Here is a 24,737-nt window from a genome sequence, read left to right on the forward strand (position 1 = left end):
TTTCATTTGCAGACACAAATGCATCGTCTGCCTGGCCTCCGACTCCAAAACATACCTCGGCCCCAGCTCTTGTTAGTAGATAAGAAGCCTAACATGTTTGCTCAAGGCCTCATGCGAGACTTTTCACTCTGAGTAAAAGTCATGTTGAATTATAAATAACTTTACCACTTATAAGTTGAAATAATCATATGTGTTGAATGAGCAAGATGTTTAAATCAAATGTTTGAATAATCGGGTCTGTAATCAATATCTATACTTGTACACATTATAATAAGATAATTATTCATGTTAACATTCACTTCTCATAAGTGGTTTAAATCATTCTTATTCCCACACAGAGTTAACCTCTCTGAGTAGCTGAATGAAGAATAAGAAATGTTTGGGTAAAACCCTAAAGCGTGTCAAACTCTGATTTGCTAAATTTATAAGCAATTTTAATAAAACTGGATTTACTTCCCGATTAATTCTGTTTCCAGCTGATTATCGATTCGGCCAAATCGGGGAAGAAAAAATTTTGAAACCATCCTATCGTTTGACCTCAGGTCTAAGCCTTTCTGCAACGCTGCGGGTGATCCAGACACAAAACAGCTCTTCTAAGAGTCAACAACAGCCTTAGACGCAAACAAGCATTCCAGCTTCCTGCCGTCACCTGGAGAGATCTCAGACTCGACGAGTCCTGTCAGAGCTAATCTACGAGTTCCCGATACTGAGAGGTTCACTCCACCGGCAGTGTCCATCACGATCTCTCGACCCCTGCATCGCACAAAAATCTCCACACACGGGTGCGTAGACTTGGTACGGATTGTGTCGGATGTTTTTTATAAACAAATCTGAAGTTTACCAAACAAACAGCCAAATGTATTTTACAACCCAGACTCCACAAATTCTCTCAGATACTTAGGAAAGGTTCTGCTAAAACATCTAGCTTCCTTTACAACATTCCACACATCACATTAAATCACTTCATATTCATCATTCCATTCATACCTTGTCGTGTATAATTATTTGTTTAGGGAAAAGAAAAAAAATCATTTTTATAAACTATATGCTTTGACTCTGTCTGAATTAATACGGTGTGTTTATGGTCCCTGAATAAGTAAAGTAACTATAATCTTCTGATTAAATATTCAAAGGTCAATCAGATAGATATTTCATATTTATTTGGAATCATCAACTCTTATCGGTCTTTTAAAATAAATATGTAGTCAGTCAACGCTACGCGCTATATAAATAGACTTAGTTGAATTGAACAGCCTGTTGATTTAAAAAAAATACGTAAATCAGACTGTTGGCTTGCTGATTGAGCTGGTGAGTCTTTGGAGATTTTTAAGGTTTTAAATGCATGAACTCAGGCTCTGCTTTAAGTTGTGGTCCCATAAGCCGGCTCAAAGCAGCCCAACCCAACTGCAGAAAAAAAGTATTTTAATCTATTCAGTCCATGTCCATGTCATGCCCCTTTTGTGCTAAAATATCAAATATGCTCAAGTCATCATCAAGTCAACAGATGCAAGTGGATTCAAGTCGCAAGTCATTGGTGTTCAAGTCCAAGTCAAGTCGCAAGTCTTTATAGATTTTATCAAGTCAAGTCAGAAGTCATTAAAATAATGGCTCGAGTCTGACTGGAGTCCAAGTCATGTGACTCGAGTCCACACCTCTGGGACAAATGCCAACCATTTAAGTTTTTTACAACATAAAACTGCAGCAGGGCATGGGATGTGTCTGAACTCTGTTGTATTGATTGATGTTGTCCTTCTCAAACCATCACCTTGATCTGAAGACCTCTCTATGCTGGCAGGTGTGTGTTAGTGTGTGTTCTCTGTGGGGCAGAAATGCCCCCAGCTGGCACTATAGAGTTGCTTTATCCTGACCCAGCACTTTTCCTTTTCCCAACACACACACACACACACACACACACACACACACACACACACACACACACACACACACACACACACACACACACACACACACACACACGCGCACACACACATACACACACACACACACACACACACACACACACACGCGCACACACACATACACACACACACACACGCACACACACACACACACACACACACACACGCACACACACACACCTAGCATTCTAAGAATGAGAGATTGATTTGTTTTTATGTTTTTATTTATTTAGCAGACGCCTTTATCCAAAGCGACTTACAATGTATAACCTATAGGGTGTGTTGTGACCTGTGGGGGAAACCGGAGTACCCGGAGGAAACCCACGCATGCATGGGTTGAACTCGCAACTCCACGCAGAAAGGCCGCAGCCGAGTTTCGAACCTGCGACCTTCGTGCTGCGATTTAACATGATTTAACGTGAAGATTGGGTACGATCTACCGACTCTCAGCTGGATGACTTTTTTCTTAAAGAGCACATAAAAAAAAACTGAATTGTATTAAAAAAATAAAAGTCAGAAATAAAACCTCACAAATAATTTCCTGATGTTTGTTAATGTGACACAAAGCCGTTCTCAGGCTGTGTACAGCCATGGGGGTTGGGGTGATTGCATTCCTCTTATTTCCTGCTGGACTGCTTGTTGAGGTTAATTCAAAACTGAGACCTTTCATTGTTCAAATGCAGCTATTTTGTTACGGCTTTTTGCTGAGCCTTCAGTTTTTACTATAACACATACACACACACACACACACACACACACACACACACACACAGGATTTGTCAACATGCTGAGCCTTTTGTTGAAGACAGTGACTGGACATGTGTGAGACTAGGTTTTATACAGAACTGTTGCATTTGTGGTTGTCTGTTCTGTTTAGTAAGTGAAAAATAAAAGATGTGAATATGGTTTAATCACATTTCTATGTTCCGTGTTTCTTAAACCTTTCTTGTTTTTATGTTTTTTTCTTCCTCCTACCATTGTATTACCTGATATTCCCAAACATATTGTGTTTCTGTCCAGCTATTCTTGAAATAAAACTGAATTAATACTTTTGTATTGTTTTGTATAATGTAATGTAATGTTGTGATTAGAAGTTTGTATATTTATATACTGTAATTAAATAATTTAATTACCTGATCTTGTATATTTATACAATCTACATAATCAATCAGAAGTGGTCGTTTTTATCATCAGGGAGTTTACTTCAACACTTTGTATTGACTGAGAGACAAGAAAGAGAGAAAGTTGGGATCGTTTAAGAATCTTTAATTTCTATTATTATAAATTCTTACAATCTACCAGGACTATCTCAGTGATGGATGCATATGGATGTAGATGGTTCGGTTTGGTGTGTGTGTGTTTTGTTCAGAATCTCTAGGCTGAGTAGCGGATCTGGTTTGTTATGACTAGGCTACCACGAGGCTTCAGAAGCTGATGACATGAGCCGCCATTTTGTGCCGTGACCACGTACCGTAGGGAGTCTCCCGTGTAGATCAGGAATTGCCAGGTCCTCGGACCTTCATGGGTACTGGAGCTGGTTGAAACAGCGGTTGCAGCACACAACGCCCGTCTGGGGATAACTCCGGTCGTAGTCGGCAAGCGTCAGCAAGTTCACTCTTATTTTGAAAGAACGTTGTCTCGTTGGTAAAAACGACGGAAAATCTCCAGCTTGACAGATTTCAGCTCAAAGTAGGAAGTCCAGCTGGCCAGTCTGAACTTCTTAATGATGACGATGGAAATCCTTAGGAACTCGGATTTCCTGGAGCTGAGTTCAACATGTAACTGCTGAAAGTGGAACGTAACGTGGAACTGACTTAAAATGGCGTTGCCTTCTTTTTATATCTCCCAGTTGTTTGAGAATCTTAGTAAACCGGATTGGACTACTTTCATAAACAAACCAGATTCTGCCCTATCACAGACGAAAGTTCTGATTGGTTGAAAACAATGTGTCATGCCTTTCCATGGTAATGCATATCAGTGTGACTGGTGCAGCCCTGTTTATTCATTTAAACACATAACTCATGACATCTTTATTTCACAGATCATTCACCTGATTATTAATGATCAACAAATGCTTTGATTAGCTTATCACAAATAAGGTACTTTGATTAATCCATGAAAAGCGATCTTCTTCTGTTCTTCTGTCTCTTCTCCTGGAATGTAAACATACTGAACCAAGCGTCCGACCTTGGCGATGGTACTGTGTGAAGGGGCAGCTGTTAAGGCAGACAAAATGGGCATCAATAAACACCCAAAAACATTAAATCTGAAAACAAGAATGTTTTAGTTTACTCTCACATGTCTAATATATTTTTAAAATGACAGTTTTTGTTAATCAGTTTTTATTTTATTGCATAAATACATTTTAAAAAGTCAAACTAGAAATATAGCGATGCTATTTAAAAATGATTATGCTATTTGTGGTTTTCAAAAATGGCTTTCTGAATTTGTTATGAAATAAATGGGAGTGAAAAATACATTTTAACAAATAAACTATTTCAGTTTGCAAAACACATCATTGACATTGCTTGAAAATACGTTTAAAAATATTAGGGATGTCTGATATTATTGGTCGACCATTAATATTTGCTTCCTGACCGTCAAACATAGAACAAAATTCTGGCGTATAATTAACCAGGCTTCAAAAATAACTGGATCACCTCAAACCCCGTCTGAAGTGCAGAACCGCGCATAGTTGAGGAAGGCAACCATGGTTGTGAAGGATGTCTCTCACCCTCTTTATGCATTATAAATATATAAACAAATATATATAGTATTTATTTAAATACATAGAAATTTGCCCTGTGTAGTCCTGTCTTTGCCCAAGGTTTGCTTGTCTTATCTGAAGATCTTTAAAGATGTTTTATCACCATAGCTTCAACATTCAGAACAAGTAAGAATACATCACTGACTAATACACACGTCTTAGCATCACGCTTAGGGAGAAAGAGTTTCAGCTGCTGCGGAGACAAATTAAATATTACTAACTTAGTTTTCTTTTTGCACAAAAAATTGTTAAAAAAATTAAGATTTATTATAGGAGATATGTGATGTCAGTAACCTAAAATGTTTTAGTCTTAATTTTTTATGAAGGGGGACACGGCTTGCTTTATATTGGTATCAGAAATTAAGAGTCAGCCGATGTCGGTAAAAAAAGCCGAATATCGAGTATCCCTAAAACATATATTGAAGCTGTATGACTGCTGAACAAATGCTCCAATAACATCCTAAAAATGTATATTGAACTAATTGAAATGTACATAGTCCCTTTCAGGGTCACAGGGATGGAGCCTCTCTAGTGGTTGATTACAAAAGTTGAAGGTCACCAGGTCCAATGCAGTGGTGCACAACCACCACACCTAAAGTCAGTTTATAAAATCTAAAAACCAAACATGCTGATATTTGGGGGGCTGGAGGAGAATCGAGGGGACAACATGTGGTTAGCATGCTTTGAACTGATCATCTTGCTGTGAAGCTACAGTTCCAACCACCTCTCCACCATGCAGTCTTAAATCTTTCATGTTTTTACATATTTTAGCTCGTATCCAATGACAGCAGTGTCAGACACCCTGCAGATATGATGGGATTTTTCACCAAACTACAATATGAAAATGGTGTGTACTAATCTCATACATAACTGGGTGTCCTCTCCAGCTTTTGCAGCAGCTGTTGGCAGAGCTAAAATGAAGCATTTTATCCCTGAGGGGCCCATTTGCGCTCTGCAAATCACCGAGGAAGAGACAAATGTTTCTGCTCAGTGATTTCAATCACATCAGTGCAGAAACACGAATAAACAAAATGTATTTATTATTTTTTGTTGTAAGCAGATCGGACGCTTCTGGATAAATAGAAGGCTGTAAGTATTGTGTCACAAGAAGCTGTTTTGGTGGATTGTCAGAATAAAAAGATGCCAGTTGCGTGTTAAATGTCACATAAGCATCAAGACTGGGTTGTTACGGTTGAAAGGGGTTTGGGAAAACAAACATGTTCTTTATTCCTTGTGTTGTGCAGGAGCTGGCGGTTGGTCTCCTCTGCTGTCAGACAGATACCAGTGGCTGGAAGTGGATCTGCAGAGACGAACCCAGGTCACTGCAGTCGCAACACAGGGACGCTATGGCAGCTCTGATTGGCTGACGACATACCTGCTGATGTTCAGCGACACGGGGCACAACTGGAGACAGTACCGACAGGAGGACAGCTTAGGGGTAACTTTTAACGAATATTAATTTTAAGATTCACAAATGGTAGACTGAAATATTTGAGCTTCTTATTTTCTTTTTTTCTGATTGAAATTTGGGTTTCGAGATAATTTCACTGATGTTTTGAGACTTGAGAGTTCCCGTTGATCAGAATCAGAATCAGAAAGAATTTTATTGCCAGCGCTCCAGCGAACCAGAGCATAGGAACTTGACTCCGCAGAACAGCCTGACCAAGGTTACACACACACACATATAGACAAAACAGATACAGGCAGACCACGAGAGCAGCCATAACGATGCTGCAGTGGCTGGAAAACTATACAGTGGGATGCAAAAGTTTGGGGGCTTTGTTAATCTTCATGATTCTACTTTATAAAACATGAGGATTAGGTCAGGTGGAGGATAAAAAGGTACTTCAGAGTTACCCTCCACAGGGAGGGCAGCTTTGCTATGCAAAAACACCTCAGACAGAAATGCAACAGACTTCAGACATCACACAACATACGTGTCCACTAGGTGGGGAGGTAGGGTTGGGGACTCTCCACACATCAGTGCATGCAGCTGCAATAAGCAGCGCTCGTCACCTCCGTTTGGACAGGGTAAGGAGGTATTTGGGTTAGAGAGCACAGTGACTCCTGGAAATGATTCAACGGCCTTCACCGGTCGCAGTCCCGCCCAGGCTGGGATAGGGAGACAGAGATGCAATGACGATGGCAGCATTCCACATTTCTTCTGAGGGGGAGTAATCTCTTCAGCCTCACAGGCTCAAGGGCACCAGATTCAGATAGGAACTTGTTTTGGGGCCAGACAGAGATCATTTCCTCTCTGTCTTAAAGTTCTGTTGGTCCTCAGCCCCTCTAAATTCAATAATGGCGTAGATTAATCTATCCCAATCTGTGCTGATCCGTCACCTCTATCCTTGATGGCATCAACCTTCTGTGCCAGAGTCTGAATCTCAGCCAAAGTTCCAAGCTTACGACTCATCTCGACAATTATATGAGTTTGTGCGTTCACAGCTCGGTGTAATCCATCCCTGAGCTCCGGGATTGAGCCAATATTCCTCAACAGCTTATTAATTTTCCGGTAAGCCAGGAAGCCTCCAAGGCCAAACAGCACGAAACCTGACACCAACACCACGAATATCCAGATGTCTTCAGAATCCTCAACAGACAGTTGAGAGAGGCAGATCAGGTTCCACTGTTTCCAGGAGTCCATGATACACCCAGCTGGCTCTGTCCCAGAGGGGCAACCGGGAGCCCCTTCCCGTTCTTATCGTTGAAAAAATGTTGTCAGTCGCGTTGAGAGACCAACTGACCAGGTCCAGTTGAATAATTTCCAGTTTCCAGAAAAAATGCAGAAAGCACAGTGCACCCAAAGACAGACAAAGAGCCTTGGGATGAGGAGGGAGGGAGAGGAGAAAAAAGCATCTGCACTCTCCAAGAGCCGGAAGAAGCTGTAGTCAAAAATGGCGTCTGGCGACAGCGCAAACATCTTTCTTTAGAAGAATGGCTTTTAATGCTTCTACTTGTTGTTATTTTAAATACGTGTCCAAGTCATTTAGAACAGAGGAAAGAGCCACAGCGAACTCTGCTTCAGTCGCCATGTTAGACAAACTCGGCGTTATGGTGTGTGACGTACGCTACTCAGCGCTGATTGCCTTGGTTAGGATTCTCATGGGGTGGGGTTATTTGAATAGGAGAGTTCCCAGATCCTTTCTCTGTGCAGAATTAAACAGAGGAGGAGTCTGGCAGGCCAGGCAGGGAGGGATAAGTGTCTTGCCCAAGAGCACAACAACAGCATTCTCTGCCAGGAGCTAGTAAAAACACACCCATGACCTCAAAAATGAGACAACTACTGCTTGGTTGATGGGGATAAATGGGTTCATTTCTTTGGGCTATTCTTTAAAAAAGCTCTAAACATCATTCAGAAAATATTATGTAGACTTTTTTTTGCAGCATTGTGACTTCATTGTATAAATACTTATAAAAATCTTGACATTTCAGCTTTAATCTCAACACTTGCTCCTTCTTATTCCTTCTCAGTGGCACAAAAATGTTGTTCAACATTATGATCCTAAGAAGACAATCTGGCCAGTTCACACCATGAGGTTGCTCATGAATTAAAGGCAGATAATGTCATATTTGAGTTGGGGAACAGTTCCATTAAATATTTACCATTAATATGAGAAGGACAGCTGCTGCCTGCTGCTACAAAGCCCGTTAAACGAGACCCTTTTACTTTGCATTAACAATAGACTGAAGGCTGCAGTTGTCAGCTGACTGTACGGTGATGCTGTCAGACAGTTTAACTTCTGCTGAGAGCAGGGTGGTGGTGTTGTTAGAAAGACTACCTGCTGCGCAAAATGACCCAGCTTTGATTCCTGCAGTGGTAAAGGTGTCCATCATCAGTCGAGTGCAGTCTGTGAGTCAGCCCTGATGAGAGAGTCAGAGAGGTGCCTAAATTACAAACGTAAAGGAGAAAACAGAGAAATGGGGCGTGTACCGAGTGTTGTGGCTGCTTCATGCTCATCTTCAGCTCCCGCTAACTTATACTTCCTGAAACAAAAGCAAGAGTCGCTGAGACAGTAGCCTAAGGCGAGAGGCCCAGACTTCCCTCTCCCTAGCCACTTGGGCCAGCTCCTCTGGGGAAATCCCAAGGCATTCCCTGGCCAGGTGAGAGACATAGTCCCTCCACCGTGTCCTGGGTCTACCTTTAGGTCTCCTCCCGGTTGGACGTGCCCGGGAGGCGTCCAGGAGGCATCCTGACCAGATGCCCCAGCCACCTCAAATGGCTCCTCTCGATGTGGAGGAGCAGTAAATCTACTCCGAGCCCCTCCCGGATGACTGAGCTTCTCACTTTATTTCTAAGGGACAGCCCAGCCACTCTTCAGAGAAAACTCATTTTGGGCGTTTGTATCCGCGATCTCGTTCCTTCGGTCACGACCCAAAGCTCATGACCATAGGTGAGGATAGAAATGCAGATCGACCGGTAAATCGAGAGCTTCGCCTTCTGGATCAGCTCTCTCTTCACCAAGACAGACCGGTACAACGCCTGCATCACTGCAGATGCAGCACCAATACGCCTATCGATCTCACGCTCCAGTTTTCCCTCACTCGTGAACAAGACCCTGAGATACTTGGTAAATGGTAAATGGCCTGTATTTGATATAGCGCCGTCTAGAGTCCTGGAACCCCCCAAGGAGCTTTACAACACAATCAGTCATTCACCCATTCACACACACATTCACACACTGGTGGGGATGAGCTACGATGTAGCTACAGCTGCCCTGGGGCGCACTGACAGAGGCGAGGCTGCCGAGCACTGGCGCCACCGGTCCCTCCGACCACCACCAGCAGGCAACGTGGGTTTAGTGTCTTGCCCAAGGACACAACGACAGCGACAGACTGAGCGGGGCTCGAACCTGCAACCTTCTGATTACGGGGCGAGCACTTAACTCCTGTGCCACCGTCGCCCCTTAAACTCCTACACTTGGTGCATAACTTTGTCCCCGATCCGGAGAAGGCATTCCTACCCTTTTCTGAATTGGGAATAGGGGATTTGTAAAAATCAGTGTTTTAAATCAAAAATATTGACACAAAAAATAATAATAATAATAAAACAGCCATTAAACTGTGTGGGAATCCTTTTACATGTTTCATTGAACCTACTGTAGCACCACTGATAGACTTTAGTTTGTGTCATGGCCCACATCAGAGCCGACACGCTTTACTGGTTTTCCTTATTTGGGAAAATCTGAGTGATACAGTTATTAAGTCAAACACAAAAGCATTGCTTTCTGACCTAATGCGAGCTGCACAGATGCTATTCTCTGCTTCTGTAAAGTCAGAACTAGCTACTCAGCAAAAGGATTGAAAGTTAACATGGAGGTGAATAAGGCACACGTTTCCACAAGCAGATAAATCCATCCATCCTCTTCAAAGGAAACTGAGAAACAAAAGATTCTCTTTTTTCCAGCTAATCATATTAATAGAATGTACATTTTAGCTTTAAGATCTAGAAAATACTCCACTCCAGCCACTGCATCCATTTTTTATACCAGTGTATAAAGTGTTGCTTGTGCTGCTGAAACCTTTGTTGCTGCTTCTGCTTTTGTGGGCTTTTGAACTACATATTTTATCTTTTATTGCTAAGCTATAGCTTGTTCTCACGCCTTCATTCTCCACTCACTTCCCTTTTTGACTGAAGGCTTGTCAGAGACTGCTTATACTTCAAAAGGTCCTCCAGCGAGTAAATGAGATGCCGCTCTCCTCAGCATCCTCAGCGGGAAAGAGAGCCATTTGTTGAGCTTAACGCCTCGTTGCCCAGCCGGATCAGTCCTTCAAAGCACTGAAGACGGCACTGAGATCACAATTATGCAGTGCCAGGAAAGCCAATCTTGCTCACAAAGCCTCATCAGCACACACACACATACACACACACACACATACACACATGCAAACAATGCCAGTAAGTAGGACAGGCATGAGCAAAGGATGTGTATTTAAATAAATGCACACGACTTGTTTTTCTGGAGTTTGTTGCTCCGTACAGAGATGCAGGTGTCTTCCTGTGAGCACCTGTCGGTCAGTGGGCTTCACTGGATTTCCACAGGCAGCTGATTGGGAAAATGGAAGCCATCGGTCTTTTAGAAGAAGCTTGGTACGGACACAGAATAGAATCCAGGGTTATTGATCCGAGAACAGAGATGAGGGTAAAAGGAGAGACGTCATCAGCAGATGGGATCAATGAGCTCTGTTAGCACAAAGTTTCAAAATGACAGGCATTAGGACTGATGGGGATAAGGAGACGTTTTCTCAACGCTGACGATAAACTAATGAGAACTTTTAATCTGACGTTTTCAGTAGTTTTACCTGCAAATTATGCATTTGGTCAACAAGTGATTCAGTTTTTCCAGTAAGCAAGAAAATTATAATATCCTCACAGTGTTTTGTTGTTGTCTCCAGCATTCTTAACATACCATAAAGGGTTTTTTGGTTCAGATGTCTTAACATTGCTCATAAAGATCAAAACCAATTAACAAGCAATTTTGCTGTTTCAGGCTTTTCCGGGAAACAGCAACGCTGACACTGTGGTCCAACACAAGCTGGAACAGCCGGTGATTGCTCGTTATCTTCGCTTGATCCCGCTGGACTGGAACCCCAGTGGGAGGATTGGACTCAGATTGGAAATATACGGCTGCAGATACAGTAAGTCTGCTCTCATTAATTAATTTTTGAGGCTGAACAAACAGTGGCCTCTTCTCCGCATAAATCATTGGGTCACAATAAAGATTCAGAACATGCTCATTGACTGTCAGCGTCCGCGGTAATCCATATTTTACAGAACTATAATAATACAGCATCCCTTTAAAAAGGTATGATGTTAATGACACTAATTAGTTTGTTGTATTACATTTAGAGCTCAAATTGATATAGAAAAAAGGTTTAGCAAAGATTTTTATGCCTCAGATCATGATAAACTGTAATAAATGACTGTTGATAGTCGCTGATTGTCCAACAGAGAGGAGTGGGAGTTGATAAGACTGGAGGGTTATTTTGAAATGTGTAATTTTCCAGATTTAAATGTCTCCTAAAATTTAAAATAAAATTAACCTTATTTTGTTGTAGTGTTTGATTTAGCGTACCAAAAAGCCTGTGCCATCTCCGGCTTTTCTATGTAAATTAGTCTTGTCAAAATGACACAGAGAAACTGTCCTTTCTGAAAAAAGCTGGTTTAACACATCTTAAGCTTACACACACACCCACACACCCACACACCACACACACACACACACACACACACACACACACACACACACACACACACACACACACACACACACACACACACACACACACACACACACACGTTTGCATATCCCAACCCACTACATCGGAAATATATACATTGGTTGTAGTGATGCTAGCCACAGGACAATACTAGGCTGAGCTATTGCTAATGCTAGCACAAGCTAGCCTGAGGTACTGCTAACATCTTCATTGAACCCGAGGACAATAGCAAGTTGGAGCACCACTCATATTCAAGAAGGTTCTGGGTAGGGCTGGGCGATATGGACCAAGACTTAAATCTTGATATTTTTTTGCTGAATTCCGATATACGATATATATCTCGATATTTTTCCTCCTGTAAAATATTTACAAGTTAACTCAGCGATACTGTAATGACTCAGACTCTCTGGTTGCACTTTTATGAGTATTGCTTTCGTGCTACTGTCGCCGTAACCCACGCCTTACAAACTCTTCACTTTCTACAGAATTGCTCGTAACGGAGTAGTTACTAGCATACCAAACTAGAGCAGAAAAAACGGAACTGGAACAACATTTCTCATCCGTTGAGCTTGCCTTCAAGATAAAACGTTTACCCTATAATTTACTATTCAAACCCTTACAATATGTTTGAGGTCATTTGGCCACTCTGGCTATCCGTAGATGTTTCCTCACTACACAGGGGAGGGAGGGGTTTGGCTCTCCACACGAGCAGGATGGAAAACAGAACTTTGTTGGCGTTGTGAACAGGGGCGGATTTAGGACTGAAGAAGATCCGGGGCTTAACACATGCGCGCACGCGCACACACACACACGTAACACGTACTAGTCTTTTCATAAAACTTTCGGGGCTTGAGCCCAAGTAGCCGGGCCTAACGCCGCCCCTGGTTGTGAACATCCTAAAATAATTATAAACCAAAACGCTAAATGCTAAGTTTAGTGCAGCACATTTACCCAGAGGCTCTCAGATTGAGCAAACTTGTGAGAACACACGTAATAACCGCTTAGAGACGGAGAAACATGTAGCTAGCATAGCAGCTAATCGCTAGCATAGCAGTTTGGCCAGTTATATCGATATAAAGATATAAAGTCATCTTATATCTTGTTTAAAAATTATACTGATATTTTGAAAATATCGATATACCGCCCAGTCCTAGTTCTGGGAATGCCCAGACAGGGCTTGTCGTCTTCCACGTTCATCCACAACACACGCTTGAACATCGGTCCATCACTCACTTCCTTGTTTGTCAGCCCCAACACACATGCAGGTACAATGGGCATCGGTTGGACACTCTTTTTGCTCCTCATTTTTCCACAACCCTCTCTATTGATTATGTGGCTGTAATTAGCCATTTATCGGGACTTCTAGGTCCTTTTGAGCTCCAAAATAATCCAGGCTGCCAATGACACACTTCACTGCATTTGCAAGCTCTCACGACACTCCTCCGATTCCTCATGCTGGAAAATAGAACGCCCCACAGAGATTTGGCTGACAGCACACCTCTGCTTCTCCAAGAATGTGCATCTTGTGCACAGAGGGTGTTGTGTAGAGTGAGGCGAGAAATGTCCAGAGGAGCAGTTTAAAGGATGGGTTAGATCCAATCCTCTAACCCTCCCACTGTCCTAATGGGTGACCCCACAAGGAAAGTTGACCATTGAGCAGGTTTGATGGTTTATCCTTTGAGGTCCACGTGGCAGGGGTGAGGTGGTGCTCACTCCTGCTACAAAGCATTTCCTGACATCACATTTGAAGCTTGCTCTAAAACTGAATTTAACAATAAAGCCTGACCGAAATGAAACTAAAAGAGTGAACTCTTTGTGATATTTTGTTCTCTTCTGTAGCTTCTGATGTTGCGAGCTTTGATGGCAGCAGCAGCTTTGTCTACAGACCGAGCGTGAGGGCAAGCTGGGCATCGATAGAGATTATTTCTCTGAAGTTTAAAACCATGAAGAACTCAGGTGCGCTGCTGCACGCAAAGGGACAAGGAGACCACAGCCTAAATATGGTGCTGGATAAAGGGAAGCTGCTGCTCTACCACCAACAAGGTATGGCAATAACCTTCCTGTAAAGCTGTCAACGCTTGGCTAGAGGTTCACTTTAATGGAGGTCATATAGTCTTGGAAGGGCAACAGGCATCAGCAGTGATTTCCTGTTGGCAGTGGGTGAACACCTGTGGTGCAGGCTGAATAAAACTTTGAATGTTTGAGTTGTAGCTCTTTTAAAATCCTCTGTCGGTTTCCACGGCAAGATCTGTGTGTTCAGTCATTCGTTCTTTGTTCATAACTGAGTAAATGTCAGCTAAAATTTACACCGTAATTATGCATCGGCCCGGGCTCCAGGGTTTCCCCCGCTCATAACCACAGACGGATTTTAATACCGGGCACATTTTGTTCCTTAAAGAAGAAGCAGCAATCTTCAAGCCGGGTGATATCCATCTGCTTGTGTGCTGTTTGTCAGACGTAACTTTGTAAGATATCACTGATCCAATTTTGAGGAAACTCCAGAGAATGATGGCCTTTTTTTTTCTCCTGTTTTTGCCAGTAAGCTCGCTTGTTCATGTGCCTCAAGCAGCACCTCGGCGGAAACATGTCGGATTTTAAAGTGATTTGGGGAATTTGTTCATTTTAACACAGAAGGAACAGAGTTACGGTTGAATGCAGTGCTGTTTATTCACTATGAGGAAGCAAAGAGAAAGAATTTTATTGATTCATTTTTACTTTCTCATAATTTTCCAGATTCCTTTTTACTGTCTCTGATTAATCTCATTTTCTCATATTGTACAGTGGTAGCCTAGTGAACTACACCAAATTCTTGCTTTGCAAAGTTTGGTCTAGGCATGCTCCACTGGAACCTCTGCAGCCCCTAACAGCATTCTGGCTAGCCAATCACAGCTCTCTAGAGGGGTTTCAAACACATAAAGAGCTGTGATTGGTCCATAATGGTGGGCCAATCATAGTGCTCTATCTGCTAAGTGAACAAATCACAGAGCTTTATCCGCTTTGTGGGCCAATCAGGGCACTCTATATGCCTGGTGGGTGGGATGATGCAACAGAGTGAAACAAGAGTATGCCACATTCATTGTCCAGTGGAATGCGGAGATTATTTGAAAGACAACGGTAGAACCCGCCCCACAACCGAGAGCCGTCAATGGAGCGTGGCCAGACTAAATAATACATTTATTTAGTCTGGCTTGCCAGGCTAGCACAGTGGTGCAACACAACACAATCCATAGGCCTCTGTCTGCTCCGACTGGGGAACGTTAGAGGAAACTAAGGATGTGTATTGGTGAAATTCTGGCAATACACTATGCATTATGATACATGGGAGACGATACAATATATCACAAAATGTTGCGATACATTCAGTCAGAAGATATTGGCGATTTTTTAGACTAAATTAATTATAGGAAAATTCAGTAAACAGTCCAAACTGATACTTAACATGTTTAACCATAACAGAGGGATTTACATTTCAGTGGTGGAAACAAAACCCATTACACACTGCTGCCAACTAATGGTCGGCGTTTGAATTGCACCACAAGAAAAGAAAATACACAAATGTTTCCATGTAAATTCTTCCAAAAATTAGATACGCGACTTTTGAATATCGATACATTTCTGCAAGAAAAAATATCACGATATTTTGCGATATCGATATTTTCGATACACAGTGTAGTGATCTGTAGTTTGTATATTTATACACTGTAATTAGATCTAAATATTATAATCAGAAGTGGTTGTTTTTATCATCAGGGAGTTTACTTAAACACTCTGTATTGACTGAGAGACAAGAAAAGAGAGAGTTGGGATCGTTTAAGAATCTTTAATTTCTATAATTATAAATTCTTACAATCTACCAGGACTAACTCCGTGATGGATGCATATGGATTTGGATGTTTCGTGTTGGTGTGTGTGTGTGTGGGTTCAGGATCTCTAGGCTGATGTAGCGGATCTGGTTGTTATGACTAGGCACCACGAGGCTTTAGAAGCTGATGACATGAGCGCCATTTTGCCGCAACTACGTACCCTGTGGAGTCTCCCGTGTTAGATCAGGAAATGCCAGGTCCTCGGACCTTCGGATGTGCTGGAGCTGGTGAAACAGCGGTCGCAGCACTACAAAGCCCGTCTGTGGGTCGACTCCCGGTATCAGCGGCAGGCGTCAGCGAGTTAGCTCTTATTTTGAAGGAACGTCGTCTTGTTGTTCAAACGACGGAAATCTCCAGCTTAACAGTTCTCAGCTTAAAGTAGAAAGTACATCTGGCCAGGCTGTACTTCTCTTTTGCGGTGATGGATCGAGAGCTGGTTGAAAACTACGTTGAGAGTATGATGTAACTCCTTTGGAGCTCAGATCGAACAGAGCTGAGGTTAAAATGGAACTGAGTTTAAAATGGCGTTGCCTTGTTTTATATCCCCTAGTTGTTTACAAATCTTAGTAAACCGGATTGGACAACTTCATTAAACAACCCAGATTCTGACCTACGGCAGACGAAAGTTCTGATTGGTTGAGAACAATGTGTCATGCGTTTCATGTCAATGTAGATCAGTCTGTCTGGTGCCGTCCTGTTTATTCATTAAACACATAACACATGACATCTTTATTTCACAGATCATTCACCTGATTATTAATGATCAACATATGCTTTGATTAGCTTTATCACAAATAAAGTACTTTGATTAATTAGTGGAAAGCGTTCTTCTTCTCTTCTTCTGTCTCTTCTCCTGGAATGTGAACATACTGAAACCAGCATCCGACCTTGGCGATGTTATTGTGTGAAGGGGCAGCTGTTAAGGGCAGACAATAAGATCTTAATAACGCTACAACAGCTTTTGAATATCGATATAATGTCGCTGGGGAAAATATCACGGTATATTGCCATAATTGACATTTTCTTACATCCCTAGAGGAAACGTGTGTTAATGAGGTTAAACATGTCACATGACCACATCTGGCTTTAATGTCTGCCATTGTTAAAAGTTTCACTTCTTTTCTTTCTTCATATCTTAGATTTAATGTTTTTGCACAATATTCCTATCACACACATTCTCTATCTTTTTCTCTCTTCTAATACACTTAATGAACTTTAGTCCTAGATAGATACTTAGAATAAAAAGGATTATTGCTTGCCCGTGTTACATTCCCCTCTGGAGTCTAGGAGGTTCAGAGAGGGATGTCCAATATTTAGCCTCTTCTGTGATGTTAAAATGACTTGAGTTAGCTAACTGTATGGGTTTGGAGCATCACCGGGTTAACACAACCAAAAAGTTTTCACAAATGTCTTAACTGGACTTATCTTTCTTCTACAAAACTTAAATTACAAACACAGGGGTCAAAACTAAGAGAGGAAGCTATATTACAGAAATGTTCAGCTCTGGTTAACTTAAGGGCATCAAAAATGGTAAAAAAAGGAGGAACTAGTTCCTAACAAAAACTTAAAGCTCAAATCTAAAATAGGCTAAATTAAAGGCCTGAAAATTAAGGCCTTTAACTTAAAGGGCTCTGACCTTAACAAAAGGGCTCAACTCAAAGTGACTCTTTTCTAAAATGAGTAAACAACTAAAAACCACAACAACAATTTGGTCCACCTGCTTCAGGAACTAGAAGTGAGCCATCTCAGAGCTGAGCTTCAGACAAGATTTGGACTCTTATTTCCTGAGATACTTGGACATCTCTCCTCTGATTGGCTAACAACTTGACTCTACCAATGATTTTGTTTACTTTGCAACATTGACATTTTTTCTCCACGAATATCAAAAGCGTGAAGGAGTTCTGCTGTGTGGTGGACTTGCTAATGGTAACAGTTAGCTTCTACTAGTCGAGACGTTCTCTGCTGTTTTCTGGAGGCTAAACCAACAACAGCCTTCCCCGTCGTGAGTCGAGATGGGTGAGTCCATGAATGTTAAGTGACGGTGTGACATAGATCTGTGAGGGTTTTCTAATCCTAGAGCCTCACTGTCTATTTTCTATCAGAAGTTAATGCAGGAGATAGGTGTAGGAGACTATTTTCATGTTCAGCCTGCATGAAAAACTCAGAGTGGCTGGAATATAATATAATACAACCAGAAACAATCATTAAAATGATGTTTCATCTTTGAAAGAAAGAACAAAAGTATTTTTTTTAATTATTTATTTAGTTTGCAGCAACTTCTTACATCAAGAAGCTTCCTAGTTAGATGTTTGTGCATGTTCTCCTCCTCCAGTCCTGTGGTGGGCAGGCAGTCCGTCTCAGTTGTTTCCCATTTCTGACTGATCCAGCTCCCTCCCACCACCCTGAGCAGGATTCAGAAAAAAGAAGGGCAGACTGTAAATGAGCAAAGCCTCGTTTGAACATCCGTATTCAGGTAAGACAGCTGACACTGAAAAGCAAATAAACCAAACAGTGATAGCTCTCATTCACTGCCGGCTTTCTTCTTGCTCTCCCAAGTTCATTCATCATAGTTGCTGTTTTGTGATGACCCGCGATGCCCACGCTGGACAGCTTTTATAAACTTCTTTTAAAACTTTCTTCAGATGCAGTTATTTGCCATCTTCAGCTCCATGCTTCCTGAATTTGTCTTCTTTCTCACAGCTGCCCACCACCACCTCCCTCTCTGTGACTCTCAGAAGTTTGCAGACAGTATAATTTAGATCAATAGCCTGAAGCAACCTCTTCGAGCCGCGGCATGGCCCTCCACAGTCAGCTGTTGGAGGAGGAGAGAACAGAAGAAACTGAGAGAGGAGAAGATGACAGAAAAGAGGAGAGAGGATCAAAGTAACGGAGCAAAGACAACACCCAGAGGCTTAGATGCATTAACTCTGCAGGAACGTGTGCAATTTTCTCACTTCTTGTTGCATTAGTATCCTGATCGTGTTGGTCCCACTCCCTTATTTAACAGTGATTTGAGTAATGTCAGGAGGAAGCCAAGCTGGCTGAGGTGCTGTGAGGATAAGATGGTTAATGATGGCTAACAATGCTCATCAGCGGCACAGAAAGCTCCTAAACACACAAACATGAAGAACTCAGCCAGAGAAGATGCCATTTTTGTTGTCAGTGACACACATTTGCATAAATTAATGACTCGGTGAAAATACACAGACATGCCAACACACAACGAGCGAGCAAACAGACACAGAAACAAACATGGTGAGATAGTTAGAGCATGTCTTTCAGCTTGTGGCCGTCCGAGCAGTCGGAATAAATTGACTGGCTCATTAAGATTTATGTCCGCTTTCCTAAACCACCTCATTTCCCCTTTCCATTTATCAAAATGTCACTTCCCTATAATGTAGCCTGCTGCTTCATAATTTAGTTCAATTGTGAACTGTCACTGGGAAGCTGTAAGACACAGCAGTGAATGCACCGGGAGCTGCTGCGTCCTGCTCCGGCGCCTTCGGTGACGAATGATGTTAAGTATTGCTGACTAAATTAGGATGGCATCACAGAAGCGTGCAGGACAAGCTGCATGTTAAGTAATTGGCTTTCTTTTCTCTGCATTCCCAACATTAAAGACATGCTGTGTGGTTGCTGGCGATGCTTTGAAGATATAAAACGCTGAATATTTGTATGTTACAGTTGCAAAAACCACCTCAATCCATTTTTTCTACTCCTCTCACCGAGTGACAAAGGCTACAGCTGGATATTTCCCACAGGCATCCCAACAGAGTTGTTCAAATGAAATTATTCTCTCTGGATGGTGTTCAAGTTGGGAAATAAAATAAAAAGAAGACAGCGGACTGTGGTGATTACCAATGCATGTACCTGTTTGGTTTCACTTTGTCTTCAGTTATTTATAAACAGCCTCCGGGACGTTTCCTCGTAAACAGCCACACGGGAATTTAAGTGAAGTCTAAAGATGCATAAATATTCATGAGAATCTTACTGTACGACATTCACCTGTAAAATGTTATGTGTTGCTATCTGAACTAAATGAAAATAGTGCAGAAACCTGAGATGGAGGCATGAAAGGGAAAGTTAGAGAAGTTAAAAGTACAATCTGTAAGGATTTTACGGCAAAATAATGACAGAAGTCTCAGTCACGTTGGAAGGAAGGATGTACTGAAACAGATGTTTTTCTCAGCCTGCTGGGGGTTTGTCAGTTTTTCTCCTTTCAAACAACTAAAGAGGGATGTAGTTTACAACCAGTGAGTCTGCGGGGTTGCCAAGTATGTGCCAACTAACGCTGCAGTGCCGGTGTTTGTAATGCGACACCAGCCGGCAAAAAGCAGCAACGTTTTGTAAAGACTCAAAGCTGGTAAACAGGAACGACCCAGAAGATTTATCTTGTACCCCTAAAGCTTGGTTTATGCTTGACACATTCACTTTCCGCTTGGTGATGCGGATGGAACGCACTTCACAACTTGCAGCGTTTATGGTTCATGCGGCTTGTCTCTGCGGTGAGCCAATATTCTCCCAAACTCTAGGGGGCAGCATGGAGCTCTACGGCATGCGTCCAACACTACACCATAGTAGAAGTAGAAATTACTGTTGTTTACAACATGGCATTCCAGCATTTTTTACCAGCGTCCTCGTCTTTTCCGACAGTGCGAGCTATTTCTCTCCTAGAATTATTAACAACATGTTGATCACGGTGATCTTTGAGAGCTGAATCATACAAATGTCTGTATTTACGAACCTCTGCCATACTAGTTCTTGCCAGTCCACCATGTTTTTCCGCGTCCGACCGTCCGCATGGTTAGAAAATTTTCTAGGTGCGCGGTGGAGGGGCGTTGTTGTTAAAATGATGCAATTTCACCGCGCGGAGCCGTGCGGACCTCAAGGACGCGTCAAGCATAAACCAACCTTAAAGAGTACAAGACTTGCTTGATGACAGCACGCACTTGTTAAACAGCCAAACAGATGTATTGTTTTATCAAAATCAGTAAACATCCAACAAAAATGGTATCAAGCATTTAAAATCATTCCCAGATGACTTCAGGCTGTCACTGTTTCTACAAAACTGCTAAAGATGCCACCTGACGACACAGCATCAAGGTTAAAGTGCACAAATGTGCATTGATTTGTTTCTAGTTTTGGGTTATGGCAATGTCCACCACTGTTTTTGTTGTCTGATAAATATTTTTCTTTCTTTTTTGTGTGTAATTTTCATATTGAAAGGTAAAAAATTGAATGAGTACTAACAATCATAATGACCTCATCCAAATGTAGTTCAATAGTCACTGACTTTATAGTTTTACTCTACGCACTGATTTTAACCTTTAACTCAACATGGACATTAGTAATGTTCTTATTATAAAATTCTGACTTTGTAGCATTACATCATCCAGGAGAGCAAGAGGAGATTTTGGCTGTAGCTCCCTTCATTGCTGTTCTTCCCCTTCTGGAAGGAGCTGAAAGCTATGCCTCATACCACACAGATAGCGCTGTAGCACAAATGGAGGGCCGTGTTTGCTGTCAGTTTCTTCCTGCTCAGATACGTCTGGTTATAACTGCTGAATTATCGCCACAGTTATCATCGGGCTCTGTAGGAGCTGCTAAACGCTCATTTTCATCTAAACTGCAGTTTTCTAGATGGGAAAACCTAAAACCTGCAGGAAACTGGCACTTGTGATCATTGCTAAAGCTACAACAGCCTAAAACAATATTCTGATGTAGCATATGGTTGAACGCTAGCCTGGAAAGCCATCCTATATATACATGTATTGTCTGGCCACGACTTGTAAACGGAGCTCAGTCGTGGGGCGGAATCTATGGTTGTCTTTCAAACTGTCTCTGCATGCTATTGGACTGCAAACAACGTGACATACTCACCGCTATGGATGTCAGCAGTCCGCCATACAACAGTTAAGAAGGCACAAATACATCCTTTTAAAAATAAATAATTTAAGTACCTCTTTCTGCTATTGACTCAAAGAAAAGCCAAAATCTAAAAAGACCAAAGTTGATGACAAAGCCATTTCAAATGAGCTGCCGTCATCTTTGTTGCTCCGCTCAGGCGTAGTAACATCCTACCCACCAACCAATAGAGCGCTGTGATTGGACCAGCAAACTGATTTACTGACACAAGACTGTTTGGGCCTGCTGAGGCTCCAATAGAGCGTGGCCTGAGTACTGAAAAGGGTTTTGCTCTGCAGGTTTGTCTGGATTTCCACACTGGTTGAATGGTACTCTAATCACTTTTTTCCAATACACAACAGATACATCTCTTACCGTTCCCCTCTCTCCTCTTCCACAGCTAGCTTGAAGTTTACAGACATAATTCAATGCCGGTCAAGTTAGCATTCAGGTTGATGTGCTAAGCTGACTGGGTCCACGTCACCTAACTCAACGCTGCAGGATTGCGTTAATGATTTGTTCTGGAGGGACTTAGGGTAATTATACAGTGCTAGGGTTAGGGCTAATATACAGCACAGATGCAAAGGTCTGGGCAGCCTTTTAAATCTTCACGATTTTCTTCTTATAAATTGTTGGTTGCTAAAATAATAAAATGTCAGTTAAATATTTCATACAGGAGACACTGTCAGGATCTGCTCCGACCCCTCTGACTCTTGGTCCCGTCTACCCCTAATTAGTGGCTTATTGGACTCACCTGCCCCTTGTTATCCTGCCCATGTGTTCCTGATTATCCTTGTGTATTTATACCCCCTGCTCTGCACTTGTACCTTGCCGGATCATTGTTGTGTCTTCACCCTGTTACATTGCTCCTGCTGTATCCTACCTGCCAGTACTCATTAAATCCATTTTATTTTTACCTGAGCTGCATTTCTGCCTCCTGGTCCAGCTCCACCACACATGGGTCCGCCTCCACCCACACCGTACCGTGACAGACACACTGTGATATTTGATAGTGATGGGAATTCCGGCTCTTTTTAGAGAGCCGGTTCTTTTGGCTCAGCTCACCAAAAAGAGCCGGCTCTTTCGGCTCCCAAGTGGCTCCTCAGATTTTCTGTTGCGTAGAGTACATTTATAACCAAAACAATGCAAAATTATATGTAAAACAATTTACTAATGTAAAAAAAAGCAATATATTAAATATTTATCATTTCTATGGATTTAATAACTGAACACTTTAAGAAATCTCCACTTTCCGACTGCTGGCGCTCATTTTCTCACCGTCTTCGTCGCACTCTCCTCACTCTCGCTCGCCTTTTTCCTCCTCCTCATTCCCTCCCGTCTCCCTCCACCCGCATGTGCTCTGCTGTGTGTCTGAGTATGATCCTCCCTCTTCCCCGCCCCTACTGCTCTGTGTGTGGGCAGTCTGGACACGCAGTTACACATGTTGACCAATCGCCTGTAGCTTTCACCAAGGCAAGGAGGTGGTGGTGGTGGTGTGAGTGTGTGTGTGTGTGTGTGTGTGTGTGTGTGTGTGTGTGTGTGGGGGGGGGGGGGTGCTCCCAATGACGAGCCGGCTCCCGTTGTTCACTTCAAAGAGCCGGCTCTTAGAGCCGGTTCGTTCGCGACCGACACATCTCTAATATTTGAGAGGTGAAATGAAGTTTATAAGATTAACAGAAAGTGTGCAATAATTAGGCAGGTGCATAAATTTAAGCACTGTTGTCTTTTCACTGACTCCAAAACATTTAGAACTAATTGCTGGAACTCATCTTTGGTTTTGTAAGCCCAGTGACTCTTGACCTCCACACACAGGTGAATCCAATTATGAGAAAGCGTATTTAAGGGGGCCAATTCCCTTCTCTTTGAATAATCTCTGAAGAGTAGCAACAGGGAGGGATCAGACAAAGTGCACCCCAAAGACACCTTATGATGATTACCTCAAATGGAAACAGTGTTCCCTCACACAAAAGTGGGTCACTTGGGCCCCATCTGGAGCAAGGCCTGGAGGTGGGGCATGTCGGCGAGCACCTGGTGGCCAGGTTTTCACCCATGGAGCCCGACTGGGCACAGCTTAAAGAGAAAACGTGGGTTCCCCATCCCATGGGCTTACCACTTGTGGGAGGGCCAAAGAGGTCTGATGCAATGTGTGATGGGTGGTAGCTGAGGGTGGGAACCTTAGTGACAGGTGGATTGGTGCTGTATTTGCAGTGATGCGTGAGTTGTACCAATCTGTTGTGATGAAGAGAGCTGGGTCGGAAGGCAAAGCTCTCGATTTACTAGTTGATTGTTCCTACCCTCACCTATGGTTACAAGCTTTGGGTTGTGACTTAAAGAAAGAGATCATGGATACAAGCAGCTGAAAAGATTTTTCTCTGCAGAGTGGCTGGGCTCTCTCTTAGAGATAGGGTGAGAAGCTCAGTCGTCCGGGAGGGGCTTGGAGTGGACCTGCTGCTCCTTCACATCAAGAGGAGCCAGTTGAGTTGGCTCGGACATCTAGTTAGGATGCTTCCTGGACGCCTCCCTGGTGAGGTTTTTCAGGCACTTCCAACTAGGAGAAGACCTAAAGAAAGACCCAGGACATGCTGGAGGGACTGTGTCTCACTGCTGGCCAGGGAGCGCCTTAGGATTCGCCAGGAGGAGCTGACCCAAGTGGCTGGGGAGAGGGAAGTCTGGGCCTTCCTGCTTAGGCTACTGTCCCCACGGCACGATGAGCAGCCAAAAATGGATGGATTACCAACATGAGGGTTTCAAAACAACTCTCAATGATCTGAAAAAAAAAACAACAAAAGATTGTTCAGCATCGTGGTTTAGGGCCGGGGAGTTCTGTTCCAGTCCTGGAGGGCCGGTATCCACATTTTAGTGGTTTCTTTGCTCCAACATACTTGATTCAGTGACGTCACCTGTGCAGCAGCTCACCAAGCTCTGCAGAAGCCTGTCAAATACCTGCTGATTGAAATCAGGGGTGTTGAAGCGAGGTTAAAACTAAAGGGTGCTAGGTACCGGCCCTCCGGGCCCGGAATTGGACCTACTTTAGGGAAAGGATACAGAAAGCTGCCTCAGAGA

General features: G+C 42.7%; 1 protein-coding gene across 1 annotated transcript in view; it reads left to right on the forward strand.

The window, feature by feature from the left end:
• Nucleotides 1-24,737, forward strand: part of LOC107392963 (contactin-associated protein-like 4) — a 107,815-nt gene that overhangs the window by 27,066 nt on the left and 56,012 nt on the right. Inside the window, exons 3-5 of the mRNA XM_015971065.3 lie at nucleotides 5,931-6,124; nucleotides 11,178-11,325; nucleotides 13,747-13,950. Of these exons, the coding sequence (XP_015826551.3) occupies nucleotides 5,931-6,124; nucleotides 11,178-11,325; nucleotides 13,747-13,950 (546 nt within the window). The remainder of the gene's footprint in view (nucleotides 1-5,930; nucleotides 6,125-11,177; nucleotides 11,326-13,746; nucleotides 13,951-24,737) is intronic.

This window comes from Nothobranchius furzeri, chromosome 8 (genome assembly GCF_043380555.1).
Source record: "Nothobranchius furzeri strain GRZ-AD chromosome 8, NfurGRZ-RIMD1, whole genome shotgun sequence".
NCBI classification, from domain to species: Eukaryota; Metazoa; Chordata; class Actinopteri; order Cyprinodontiformes; family Nothobranchiidae; genus Nothobranchius; species Nothobranchius furzeri.